The sequence below is a fragment of the Mytilus edulis genome, chromosome 9 (assembly GCF_963676685.1).
Source record: "Mytilus edulis chromosome 9, xbMytEdul2.2, whole genome shotgun sequence".
Classification (NCBI taxonomy): Eukaryota; Metazoa; Mollusca; class Bivalvia; order Mytilida; family Mytilidae; genus Mytilus; species Mytilus edulis.
In genome coordinates, this window is record NC_092352.1 from 82,227,407 (window position 1) to 82,240,392 (window position 12,986).

Consider the following 12,986-nt stretch of genomic DNA (forward strand, 5'->3'; position numbering starts at 1 on the left):
ATATCATTGTGATGATTTATTGTTTTGAATACCGTGTCTAGTCGGATATACATTGTAGACAGAAATTTTAACGCTGAACAAGTTACAGTTACAGAAATGGTTTTGTTTCATGTGTTTTATCATTTGATTTTGCCATTTGATTAAGTACTTTCCGTTTTTAATTTTCCTCGGAGTTCAGTATTTTTGCGATTTTACTTTCATGTAACGTGGAGAGAAAGAACAATAGGTTGCAATGACAAATTTCCAACAAACATATGAAATCATGTGTTTTAATACAAATATATATATGCACTATGCAGTAGTCAAGAATATTTGTCAGTAAAATGATAGTTAATATGTTCTAGTTCAACCAGTAACAGCAAATCCTGGTCCAGAGCCACATATAATAAATCAACCAATCATACGCCGAGGAAGCAATCGCAATTGGCGAAAATCTGGCCACCAATTTCCTGTTTTAAAAAGACAATCTAAAGACACAATTGTACCATTATCATACAAAGTAAGTTTTAAATGACTCATTATGTCTTACTTGTCATCTGTATTGCATGATAAATTTTTGCTTTTAGTCTTTCCTTTGTATATTATAAACATTATATCATTTCGTGTGTATTCTATTCTAGACGCTATTTAACTATCGAAATGACACACAAAGACTGCATACATGATACACAAAACATTAATATAGACAAAAATAGACAGTGTACACGTGCATTTGATTTTTTATAGACCTGTTTGATTTCAATTTAAACCTCGCATAGCATGCATTGAATATCTATGAAAATAGTAAGTTTCCTATGAATTGATATTGTTTTATTAAGGTGAGCTGTATGTCTTGCATTTGTTTGGTTTTTGCAAATTTGTCTAATATATCCAATAAGGCTTAAAATGAGAAATTAATAGAAAATTCCTGTTAAGCATTAAAATATTTGTTTGCAGATTTAATGAATGCAACTATGTTTTTAAAATATTATTAGACATTGAATTCAGAAAAAAGTGAGCCGAAACACGACTATAACCAAAACATTGAACCGAGAAATGAAAGTGGAGAACAGAACAAAGCAAAGAGTGAAAAAATTACTTTTATTGAAAAGACTAGAGCAGACAGATTTTGTAAGTGTTTTCTTAGAGTTAATTTTAATAACATTAGGGAGAGGAGATGGACACAATTTCATGAATAATTGACAAATGTTTAAGTAAAATTAAATGGAGAAATGAATTACAAAATTTTCAGAAAGTTGATACCATACAGGTTTGATACATTCTTCCTTAATCTATTTTGTTGACAATTCATTTGTACATCTACGGTAGTCAAATAATATAGCATTCGAACGTTTAACCCCGTTACTGGTAGTCAGACGATAACCACATGTGTCGTTAATTTGATTACCGAGAAAGTTGGCCCAATGTTAAAATGTAAAACATATTTTTTATACAATAATTGTTCTAGTCTAACATGCATGTTATATTTATATTCCTTTTATTTCTATAATAATAGTGCAGATACAAAAAGAAATAGGATTGCCACTAGACGTAATTGTGGAATGTGTACAGTCGTACGATATAGAGGACATAGCTACCGAAAATGTCAAAGCATTATTTGAACTGTTGCCAACTGAAAACGAGGTAACTTCTGAATTTTCTGTATTTCTAACAGTACAATAGATAAACCCATCATAGTTACCAATAAACTCATCATAGATGCCAGAATTAAATTTTGTATTTTCGCTAGACGCGCGTCTCGTCTACAATAGACTTACCAGTGACACTCGAATCCAAAAAAGTTATAAAAAAAGAAGGCCAAATAAAGTAAGAAATTAAAGAGCATACAAGATACTGATGAGAATATGTAACAGTTGTAAAGATTTAAAGCGTTTGTCAAACATTTTACAATATGAACACCGTTCACTTTTGAATTTACAAAATTGCAGTGAAAAGACAAGCTTTGTCTATAGCATTCACTAAATTAAGAATCATTTGAATTGTCTTGAAATATGGCAAACCGATAATAGATATACTCCAGCTACTGGTTTTTGCAGCAATAATATGAATACCCATGAATTTACAACACAAAACATCCTAGGAGTAAACCATAACGTTTTCAGAACCGTTTATGCTGAACTTCTTGATTGCCGACACTTGTTTTTTTTTTAATAAGCAATAAGATTTTTTCCCCTGAATAACAAATTCATTTCAAACAAAAAAACTATGAAATACATTTCTTTTTTGTTAGATGAGAAATATTTTAACCCTTGAATGCGATTTAGAAAATCTTGGAGAAGCAGAACAGTTTCTTGTACAGGTGAGTTAATTATTGACTGTGTGCACTAAAGAAAAATGAAAATAAAATACAAATTTAAATTTAACAAAGTTGTCCATTTGCGACCATAGGACATTGATGTCAGAAACGTGTGCACAAGGAAAAAACGACTTGATTAACATTCTTTTACAACATTACCAGTCATAATAGATATTGTGCATTCACGACTATTCAAATATCGAATCTTATAACATGTTGCCGTCATATGTTTTTTTATGTCATTTTTTTGTCATGATAATGTCAGTGTGTTATGAATTTGAATGTCTCTTTCGTCTCTCTAGCTCTAAGCAGGTCAGTATACACTAAGGAAAAACGAACAAGGAACAATTTTTGAGACAAATATTTTTGTACCTCCTGTTATATATGTATATAAATGAGAAAATGGAACACTAGTGTGCAATGTAAAATAGACATTTGTTCAAATATTAAGTACTTAATGTTTGATAGATGATGGCTGTTGAGCGCTTAGAAGAAAAGCTTAATATCATGCAATTTGTGGACAAATATCAGAAAACAGTCGATAGAAAGAACAAGGTAAGAAAGCATTCAGTGTACTTTGTAGCTTTGACTTAATCGTAAAATAATGGTATTATTTGTTATTTTTATTCGTTTATGTGAGTGTAAATTAAATTTGAGAACGATCATAATATAAATGTTTATCCTGCAATTGGGTGTTCTACTATACAGATTCAGCCCTACAGATATCGCTATGCTGTATCTGTATACTATACAGATATCGCTTTAAAGCTCCGCCCACTGCCGGACTGAGTATTGTATGAACCTGCGTGACCTCAGAATGTGTATTGCAATCGCATTCCAACGACGTATCGATTACTTTTATACGTTCTGTTTGTTTTCAAACATTTCTTTAGAGCAATAAGAATAACAACAATTTTCTGATAACATACACACATGAACAGCAGTCTTTTCTACGATGACAACTATCGATTTCAAAACTTGAATGTGTATCATAGTGTAACAAAAACAACCATGTCAATTTCACCATGCATGTTTAAATTAGTTATGTTAAAAAAGATAACTATTCACCTTGAGTAATGTATTATTGTTGACCATTCGAGATTCTTTTTTTGCGAATCCGTCTTCAGCTGAATGTGTGTTTAATGTATCGTATAACTACACGGGCCTCAAATCGAAAATAAATGCAAAACGTGTTTTTGTATCTTTCAAAACACAAATAATATACAGAATTAATTGCAGGATAAATACAATAACTGTTTAGTGTCTTTAAATATCAGCTGTACTCGGCTCGGCTCGAAACAGGTGTAATAGCTCGCTTAAAGCTCGCATACACCTTGTTTCCTAGCTTCGTACAAATACAGCTGATATTTAAAGACACTAAACAGTTATTGTCTATATGTACGTAATGAATACCTACAACGAACAACGTTTGATACTGACGCAATATAATTTTCATGTAAATCTAAACAAAGGGGAAGAAAGAAGAATGATAAACAATGACCACTGAAATAAGTTATTTCTCAATGGTCTTCAACTTCGTACTTTAATTGGCCTATTTAACTTTTTTGGATTCAAGCGTTACTGATGAGTCTTTTGTAGACGAAACGCGCGTCTAGCGTAAAAACAAAATTTAATCCTGGTATCTGTAATGAGTTTATATATACAAATGTTCCTGTGGTCCTTGTACACCTGCAGAACAAACTGATTAAGTAGTTTTTATCAATCTGGAATCAAATTTTAGTGAGAACAATATATATTTAAGAAATAATCCGTTATCCTTTTGTTCTCTCCATCGTTTTTTGTTTTGGGGGTAAGGGGGAACTTAAATTTCTAAATGCATTTAACATAACATATTTAATTTAATATCAAGAGTTTAAGCACATATTTATGTAGTATAAGCAACAACAAAAGATAACACAAATACTTGTTCTCCTAACATGACAGGAGAAGGCGATGATTTCTGTCCAAAAGTGTTTTTTAGCCAAAATAGCCATTTCATACATTTCCTTAAAAACTTTGACAATTGTAGAACTGTTTATCATTGTAAACGTTATGGCACTATATATGTTACAGGAAGTTAGCCAAATAAAAGATTGCTGCAAAACCGTTATCGAATTTAAACATTTTAAGAGTTTACTTGAGGTGAGTGCAACGACAATTAATTATTTATAATAATTTTCTAATATAATATGTACTAAAGTAGTATGATATGAACAACATTTCATCTCAAATTGGAATACTTTAATTCCGCTGTGTATTGATATTTGGTCCTTACTGAGGATACAGTCTATCAATTTCGTCTCCTATGTGCACTACTGAACAGAAAAAATACGTATTAATGAAAAAATATCAATGAGAAAGGTTAACTCAAATTTAACATGACTTATTTTTATGAGGAAAAAAAATCTAAATCTGAAGCCATGTGTGTTTTTAATATATAATTAATACAAAAGGTTAAGGGTAACTTTATGTACTGGTTTAATTTATCATTTCTTTTCTACCAATATTTTTGATAAATGTTTATTGATTCAAGAGCGGTATAGACTAAAATATAAATTTCGTAAAAATTAAAATCACAAAAATACTGAACTCCGAGGAAAATTAAAAAAGGAAAGTTCCTAGTCAATTGGCAAAATCAATAGCTCAAACACATCAAACGAATGGAGGTTACTAAATCTATTAAAAAAAGTTAAAAAGTATAATTGACTTATAAGGCCTCCAAGAAAAGAAAAAACTAATTTCCAAATGTAAGTATGAAAAAAATAATCAAAAGAGTGAGCTGATTCCTTGTTTTACTACAGTGGACTCGTCAAATATCTCGGACTTTTAAATTATTATTTTTATTCGGACAATGAAATTACAGCAGATGTAAATCCTAGAGTTACCATTAAAATTGAAATGTCGAATAACATGCATATAACAAGCCAAGCATAAATAGAAAAAAAAAACGTCTTATATTTGAACTTTATTCATGTTGTTGGATTACATACATTGTCTTGGTCATGGCAGGTTTCTCGAAAGCTGTTTATTTTCATTTTTGATTAAAATAACTACACAACTTATTATTGAGCTTTTTTGAACATTCTTGATTTGTTTCAGATAATAAAAGATTACATGGTAGACAATTTCTACACTACACCATTAGACTTTAAATTATCATTTCTAATAGAAGTAAGTACAAAGAGTATACTATAGAATAGTCTTTAGTTTTCTATGTTGTGTCTTGTGTACCATTATTTGTCTGTTTGTATTTATATATTTTTATATTTTTTAACAATGTCATTGTCAGTTTATTTTCTATCTCTCAGTTTGACTGTCCCTCTGGGTATCTTTTGCCCCTCTTTTATATAAAATATATATTTCCTTATATTAAACACAATTATATTAAATCATGTACTAGTTACATATTTTTATATAAATACAATATTTGATATAGATATTATATACACTCAGGAATGTATTGCTGCCTTCTATTGTTAAATGTCAAGAAAGACATAATGGATTATTGATAATTAGACAACTGTTCTACATATGAAATAGTAGGAGGATGTTTACATGTACAATTATAAACTAAGACCATACAATATACATGTTCACATGAGCAATTTAATAAACACATCTTTTTTTAAAGTGGATAATTATGTTTACCTTAGTTCAATTTCTTTTATATAAATGACTCTAATATATGAAATCTCTATTAATTAAACCATTGTAAATCTTATTTTTGAAATGTCATATACTGATAGTTTAAAAATACATAGTATATTCACATAGAAAAGACATGTCAATAACATTGAATGATATCAAAAATATAGTTTGCCGTTTTACAGTTGGAATCAACATGTCTGGAACCTACTAAATGGAATCTTTTGGAGACTATAGTTGACGAAATATGTAGTACACATCCACATTTACTGCACTGGTACAAAGATATATCAATTGAGATAGATGAAAAAGGTAATGACACAGAATTTATTAACTATAGGTCACCGTCCGACCTTCAACTATGATCAACAATGAGTTCAACCCTTAAGTTGTGTATAAGTAGAACAAGATAATATTATATATATACTAGTATACAAAAAGGTTGCTAACTGACCGTCCAAAGAGAGGGAAAATAACAACAGACGTACATGCATAAACATGCATAATCTGCTCAGATTCCAGGTTGATGATATTTCCTGTGAATGTTCATGAACTATTTGAGCTATTTCAAATTAAACAAGGATATAAAATAAAGAGGACAAATATTATTTGTATATGCTTGAAAGTTTAAACAATGGTTGTCATCTAGGAGTAAACAATCAGGCATTTCGTTATTAAGGATACTCGCTGGCCTCTCGTTACTGATCTTTTATCAGATATTCGGAATCCTCTGATTTAATGGAATGCCATTTGTAATTTTGCACGATAGCTCCTACATTTCTCTTTACCATTTTATGGAATGTAGACTGAAAATCAATGTTTAAAAAAGTAGGGTTTTTTTTTTGTTTTTTTTTTTTAAATGTTGTTCTAATTTTTAGTTCTATTTATATACTGTCAATGTACGACATACGGATTATTTTTTTTTTGACAGTGAACATCCTTGATGTGAATATGTGCAGTGATATAAAAGGATATAAGACAGCAGTTTTATTAACCCTGTACAACATTCAATCAAATATAAAGATATTTACATTTGCATATATTTCTGTGTTTATTATTTCAGTTTCCATCAAAAGCTTTCAGCTATTTATAGATGAAACGAAACGTGGTATCAAGGTGATCGAAACGGAACAGTCAAAGTGTCCATCAGACGATCTTAATGTATCCTTTTTGTATATGTTTAAATGACTTGTATTACTTTTGCAAAACAGATAATAGTACGCTTTTTATTTTTATACGACCGCAAAATTTGAAAAAAATTTCGTCGTATATTGCTATCACGTTGGCGTCGTCGTCGTCGTCGTCGTCGTCGTCGTCGTCGTCGTCCGAATACTTTTAGTTTTCGCACTCTAACTTTAGTAAAAGTGAATAGAAATCTATGAAATTTTAACACAAGGTTTATGACCACAAAAGGAAGGTTGGGATTGATTTTGGGAGTTTTAGTCCCAACATTTTAGGAATTAGGGGCCAAAAAGGGCCCAAATAAGCATTTTCTTGGTTTTCGCACTATAACTTTAGTTTAAGTAAATAGAAATCTATGAAATTTTGACATAAGGTTTATGACCACAAAAGAAAGGTTGGGAGTTTTGGTTCCAACAGTTTAGGAATTAGGGGCCAAAAAAGGGCCCAAATAAGCATTATTCTTGGTTTTCGCACAATAACTTTAGTTTAAGTAAATAGAAATCAATGAAATTTAAACACAATGTTTATGACCACAAAAGAAAGGTTGGTATTGATTTTGGGAGTTCAGGTCCCAACAGTTTAGGAATTAGGGGCCAAAAAGGGACCCAAATAAGCATTTTTTTTGGTTTTCGCACCATAACTTTAGTATAAGTAAATAGAAATCTATGAAATTTAAACACAAGGTTTATGACCATAAAAGGAAGGTTGGTATTGATTTTGGGAGTTTTGGTCCCAACAGTTTAGGAATAAAGGGCCCAAAGGGTCCAGATTTAAACTTTGTTTGATTTTATCAAAAATTGAATAATTGGGGTTCTTTGATATGCCGAATCTAACTGTGTATGTAGATTCTTAATTTTTGGTCCCGTTTTAAAATTGGTTTACATTAACGTCCAAAGGGTCCAAAATTAAACTAAGTTTGATTTTAACAAAAATTGAATTATTGGGCCTCTGTGATATGCTGAATCTAAACATGTACTTAGATTTTTTATTATGGGCCCAGTTTTCAAGTTGGTCCAAATCAGGATCCAAAATTATTATATTAAGTATTGTGCAATAGCAAGAAATTTTCAATTGCACAGTATTCAGCAATAGCAAGAAATCTTCAATTGCACAGTATTGTGCAATAGCAAGAAATCTTCAATTGCACAGTATTGTGCAATAGCAAATATTTTCAATTGCACAGTATTCCACCATAGCAAGAAATATCTAATTGCACAATATTGTGCAATAGCAAGAAATTCCAATTGGATTTCAATTGGAGTTATCTTTCTTTGTCCAGAATAGTAGTTGAATCAACTTAAATCATTGTTTTATACAATATACAATGTATATTCACTTTTACTACCAACTGATAGATTAAAACAATCTTTACCATTCAGTGATAACAAGCACTTTTTTTACATTTTAATATTTTATGATGTATTTAAATGAGTAGTTATTGTTGCAAACTTCATTAGAAATTTGAATTGAGATCAGTTTTGAAATAAGGGAAAGGGGGATGTGAAAAAAAAATTGGAGGGTCAATTTTTTTCATTTCAGATTTCATAAATAAAAAGAAAATTTCTTCAAACATTTTTTTGAGAGGATTAATATTCAACAGCATAGTGAATTGCTCAAAGGCAAACATTTTTTTTAAGTTCATTAGACCACATTCATTCTGTGTCAGAAACCTATGCTGTGTCAACTATTTAATCACAATCCAAATTTAGAGCTGAATCCAGCTTGAATGTTGTGTCCATACTTGCCCCAACTGTTCAGGGTTCAACCTCTGCGGTCGTATAAAGCTGCGCCCTGCGGAGCATCTGGTTATAATAATAGTATAAAGAATATTAAGCATATTTAATTTTTGCCAGAAACGAGCAGGTAGACATAACTCAGTGGTTATCGTTTGTTTGTTTGTTACACAATTGTTTTTATGCCCCACCTACGATAGTAGAGGGGCATTATGTTTTCTGGTCTGTGCGTCCGTTCGTCTATCCGTTCGTCAGTCCGTCTGTCCGTTCGTCCGTGTATCCCCCTTCAGGTTAAAGTTTTTGGGCAAGGTAGTTTTTGATGAAGTTGAAGTCCAATCAACTTCAAACTTAGTACACATGTTCCCTATGATATAATATTTCTAATTTTAATGCCAAATTAGAGTTTTTATCACAATGTCACGGTCCACTTAACATAGAAAATGAAAGGGTGAGTGGGGCATTCGTGTACTGAGGACACATTCTTGTTCGTTCATTTTTTTTATATAAATAAGGCTGTTAGTTTTCTCGTTTGTATTGTTTTACATTGTCATATCGGGGCCTTTTATAGCTGACTATGCGGTATGGGCTTTGCTCATTGTTGAAGGCCGTACGGTGACCTATAGTTGTTAATGTCTGTGTTATTTTGGTCTCTTATGGACAGTTGTCTCATTGGCAATAATACCACATCTTCTTTTTTATAATAAGTGTTTTATTTTAAATTAAAAGAAAAAAGTGTTAACGCAAATGTCATATTTTAATGAAGTATATGTGTTAAATTAAATTGAAACGATTTGTTGTAGTTTCAAATGAAAATTCAACACACATCTGAACTTAAAAATCAGACGTTAATTTGTTGTATTTGAGCTGATAACATATACCTTCATTAACTGTTACCAAAACAATTCAATTCGGTCGGGTGTTTTTAAATATTGATTTTTTTTATGTATGTCGTGTACATGATTTTCGTTATAAACAAGTAATGCAAATTTACATGTATAATATTGAATCATGTAGATCATTTTGTTCCTTAAGTTTTATTCAGAAAACTCACCATTCAGTGTGCAGCCGATTTAATTCTTTTTATGAACATTTTCAAGAAATGGACAAACTATTTAATGATGTTTGCGTCCTTTGCAATGAAAACAAAGAATTAATAGAACCAGCAGACATGTTATCAAACATAAATACGTTTGCAATACGTTTTGAGGTATGTTTTTGGCTGTTAGAATTCAGTATTTACTATTTAAACATTTATAAATAACGATTTAAAACATTTCCAGATACATTGTAAAATATATCCTGCGTTTATCATATTTAAAAATTGTATGGTTTGTAGTGCATACGGTATAAGCTGAAATAAAAATGAAAACTATATGTTGTGTTTTCAGGCATCGGCTAAAATTATGGACATTACAGCTGTTTGTCCTTACCTTTTTCGTGCGTTCAATAAATCAATGTAGTTATGGTTGTATTGACTGTTCCTTCCATTTAATCATGTTTGAATAGTTCAAAAACCGTTTCATTAAAGTTGTGTTTGCCTACTCAAATGAATTATATAAAAGTGTTTAGGAATACAAAACAATGTGTAACCAAATTTAAATATGTTTCGTGTGCAGAGCTTCTGAGTGCATGGTCTGTTCCAGTATATATTTAAAAAGATATTTCAATGAAGACTTTACCGTGTAACGTATTGTTTTTTTATTTTTTTTCCAAATTATAAAAACTACAAATGTGATTGTATAACAACATTGCAACAGTTAAATCAAAAGGAACGTTAACACTTGTTCATGATATTACTTCACAATTATTTATATCAATTATTTCATTTCATTACAGAATTTAGTTGAAAAATTACCTGTCAGAAAATTATCAAAGGATATCACTTTGGAGCCGTTTCCTGACTACATGAGTCAAAAAGAAAATGAATTTCAAAAACAAACCGAATCAAAACTCTTTTCTCAAGAAATAATAGAATCGGATTTGGACACGTTTGGACTGAACGCCACAAAGCAAATGGACGACAAGGAACGAATAAAAAATTGGATTGTAATGACAACACCATCACAATATGTCGATCCTTCTGTTTTCGTAGAACAATCGTATACTTCAAAAAACAAAGACGGTGAGAAGTGGTGTAATTTAAAACACCAGGACAGTGATAGCGGGGATAGTGCATTCGAAGGATCAGGGGGACGTTGTTTGAAAAAATATGTCATGACAAAAGAAGAAAGTAAACAACGAACAAGTTCACCTCTGTTGACATCTAATCTTACAAACGAGCCTCCACCTGACTACCCAAGAAGTAACTCCCCTGACTTGGTTGAGAATCAATATGATGACTTAAGTAGTGAGGTGTCACGGATCCTTCAGGAGTTTGAAGGAGATTTAAATGGTTACGAAACCCATCTATCTAGTCCTGTCAATCGAAAATTTTATACCATTCGGTCTATCATTCATTTATAAATTATTTTATTTTCCATTTTGACTAAAAGGGAAAATACTATATATTAAGCTGTAGGGAACACATTTTAAAGCTAAAAAGAAACAATATATAATAAATATATACCACTAACGAAATTATGATAAACAATAAAACAACACATGTAAATAAATAATAAGAAATTTTGTAAGACCTGTGTTCAGCTTTATAAATCAATGTTTACCTATTGCTTATCAAATGTTATCATACGTTTGGTTATTCATTATTTTTATGCCCCACCTACGATAGTAGAGGGGCATTATGTTTTCTGGTCTGTGCGTCCGTTCGTGCGTTCGTTCGTCCGTCCGTCCGTTCGTTCGTCCGTCCGTCTGTCCCGCTTCAGGTTAAAGTTTTTGGTCAAGGTAGTTTTTGATGAAGTTGAAGTCCAATCGACTTCAAACTTAGTACACATGTTCCCTATGATATGATCTTTCTAATTTTAATGCCAAATTAGAGTTTTTACCCCAATTTCACGGTCCACTGAACATGGAAAATGATAGTGCGAGTGGGGCATTCGTGTACTGAGGACACATTCTTGTTGAATTCCAATTTTCTCTACGGTGGAAAACACTAGTTTTATTTTATCTGAAGTTGTAATTGTATTGATATATTAATTTGTTATATTTGAGCTGTATATTACCTCATGCCAATATTATTAATTGACTGTGCAATAAATAGACATATATATATTTATTTATTTTTGTTCATGAAAACAGTTACGAATAGAAAAAAGTAGAATATCCAAAATACCGAACTCAGAAGAAAATTCAAAACAGAAAGTCCCTAATTAAATGTCAAAATCAAATCTCAAACTCATCAAACGAATGGATAACAACTATTATATTCCTGACTTGATACCGACATGTTTATATGTGAAAAATGGTGGATTAAACCTTGTTTTACGAAAGGGTGATAGTTTAAACACCTGTAATCAGGTCTTCCGTCGTAAATTGTACAGTCCAGCAAGGATGTGATGCAAGTTTTTTTACTTTTGATTCCTATGCATTTCAAATGCATTTCCAATATTATCTGTTATTCTGTGTTGACTTGAGTTATCATTGACATGTTCATAATGATACATTAACTGTTAACAAAACTTTGAATTTTTCTACTTTTCTACCTCAGGAGTAGATCACCTTAGCTGTATTTTGCAAAACTTTTAGGAATGTTTGTTCCTCAATGCTCTTCAACTTTTACTTTATTTGGCCTTTTAAACATTTTTGGATTCGAGCGTCACTGATGAGTCTTTTGTAGAAGAAACGTGCGTCTGGCGTAAGTGTAAAATTTTAGTCCTGGTATCTATGATGAGTTTATTATACTGTTATATCAAAGATTATTCTTTTATCTTTGTTGTGAGTTATTTTGTTGACTTGACCTTATTTTTGTGAAATAATTTGCATTGAGTAAACTATTTAAAAAAAAACGTCTGAATCCGTGTTTGATATTGTAGAATAACGTGTACTAGTATACATAAAACACACAAGACCAAGCGTTTTAGAGGCAAAGATCAAATTTTCTTATACGAATCAATGCCAATACAACCGTAACAATAGCAAAGAAGTTAAACGTTAGACTTAAACTAAGATGGCTGTAACCTAAATTTCTTGTAAAATCTTAATATTCTCAAAATTTTGTTTCAAAACAGTATCAA

General features: G+C 30.9%; 1 protein-coding gene across 1 annotated transcript in view; it reads left to right on the plus strand.

The window, feature by feature from the left end:
* Window positions 1-12,023, plus strand: part of LOC139489182 (formin-like protein 3) — a 37,094-nt gene extending 25,071 nt beyond the window's left edge. Inside the window, exons 12-23 of the mRNA XM_071275361.1 lie at window positions 345-499; window positions 975-1,110; window positions 1,496-1,623; window positions 2,231-2,299; window positions 2,765-2,851; window positions 4,370-4,438; window positions 5,396-5,467; window positions 6,127-6,253; window positions 7,005-7,102; window positions 9,899-10,063; window positions 10,693-11,550; window positions 11,862-12,023. Coding sequence (XP_071131462.1) covers window positions 345-499; window positions 975-1,110; window positions 1,496-1,623; window positions 2,231-2,299; window positions 2,765-2,851; window positions 4,370-4,438; window positions 5,396-5,467; window positions 6,127-6,253; window positions 7,005-7,102; window positions 9,899-10,063; window positions 10,693-11,319 — 1,733 coding nt within the window. The 3' untranslated portion in view covers window positions 11,320-11,550; window positions 11,862-12,023. The remainder of the gene's footprint in view (window positions 1-344; window positions 500-974; window positions 1,111-1,495; window positions 1,624-2,230; window positions 2,300-2,764; window positions 2,852-4,369; window positions 4,439-5,395; window positions 5,468-6,126; window positions 6,254-7,004; window positions 7,103-9,898; window positions 10,064-10,692; window positions 11,551-11,861) is intronic.
* The last annotated feature ends 963 nt before the right edge of the window (window positions 12,024-12,986 follow it).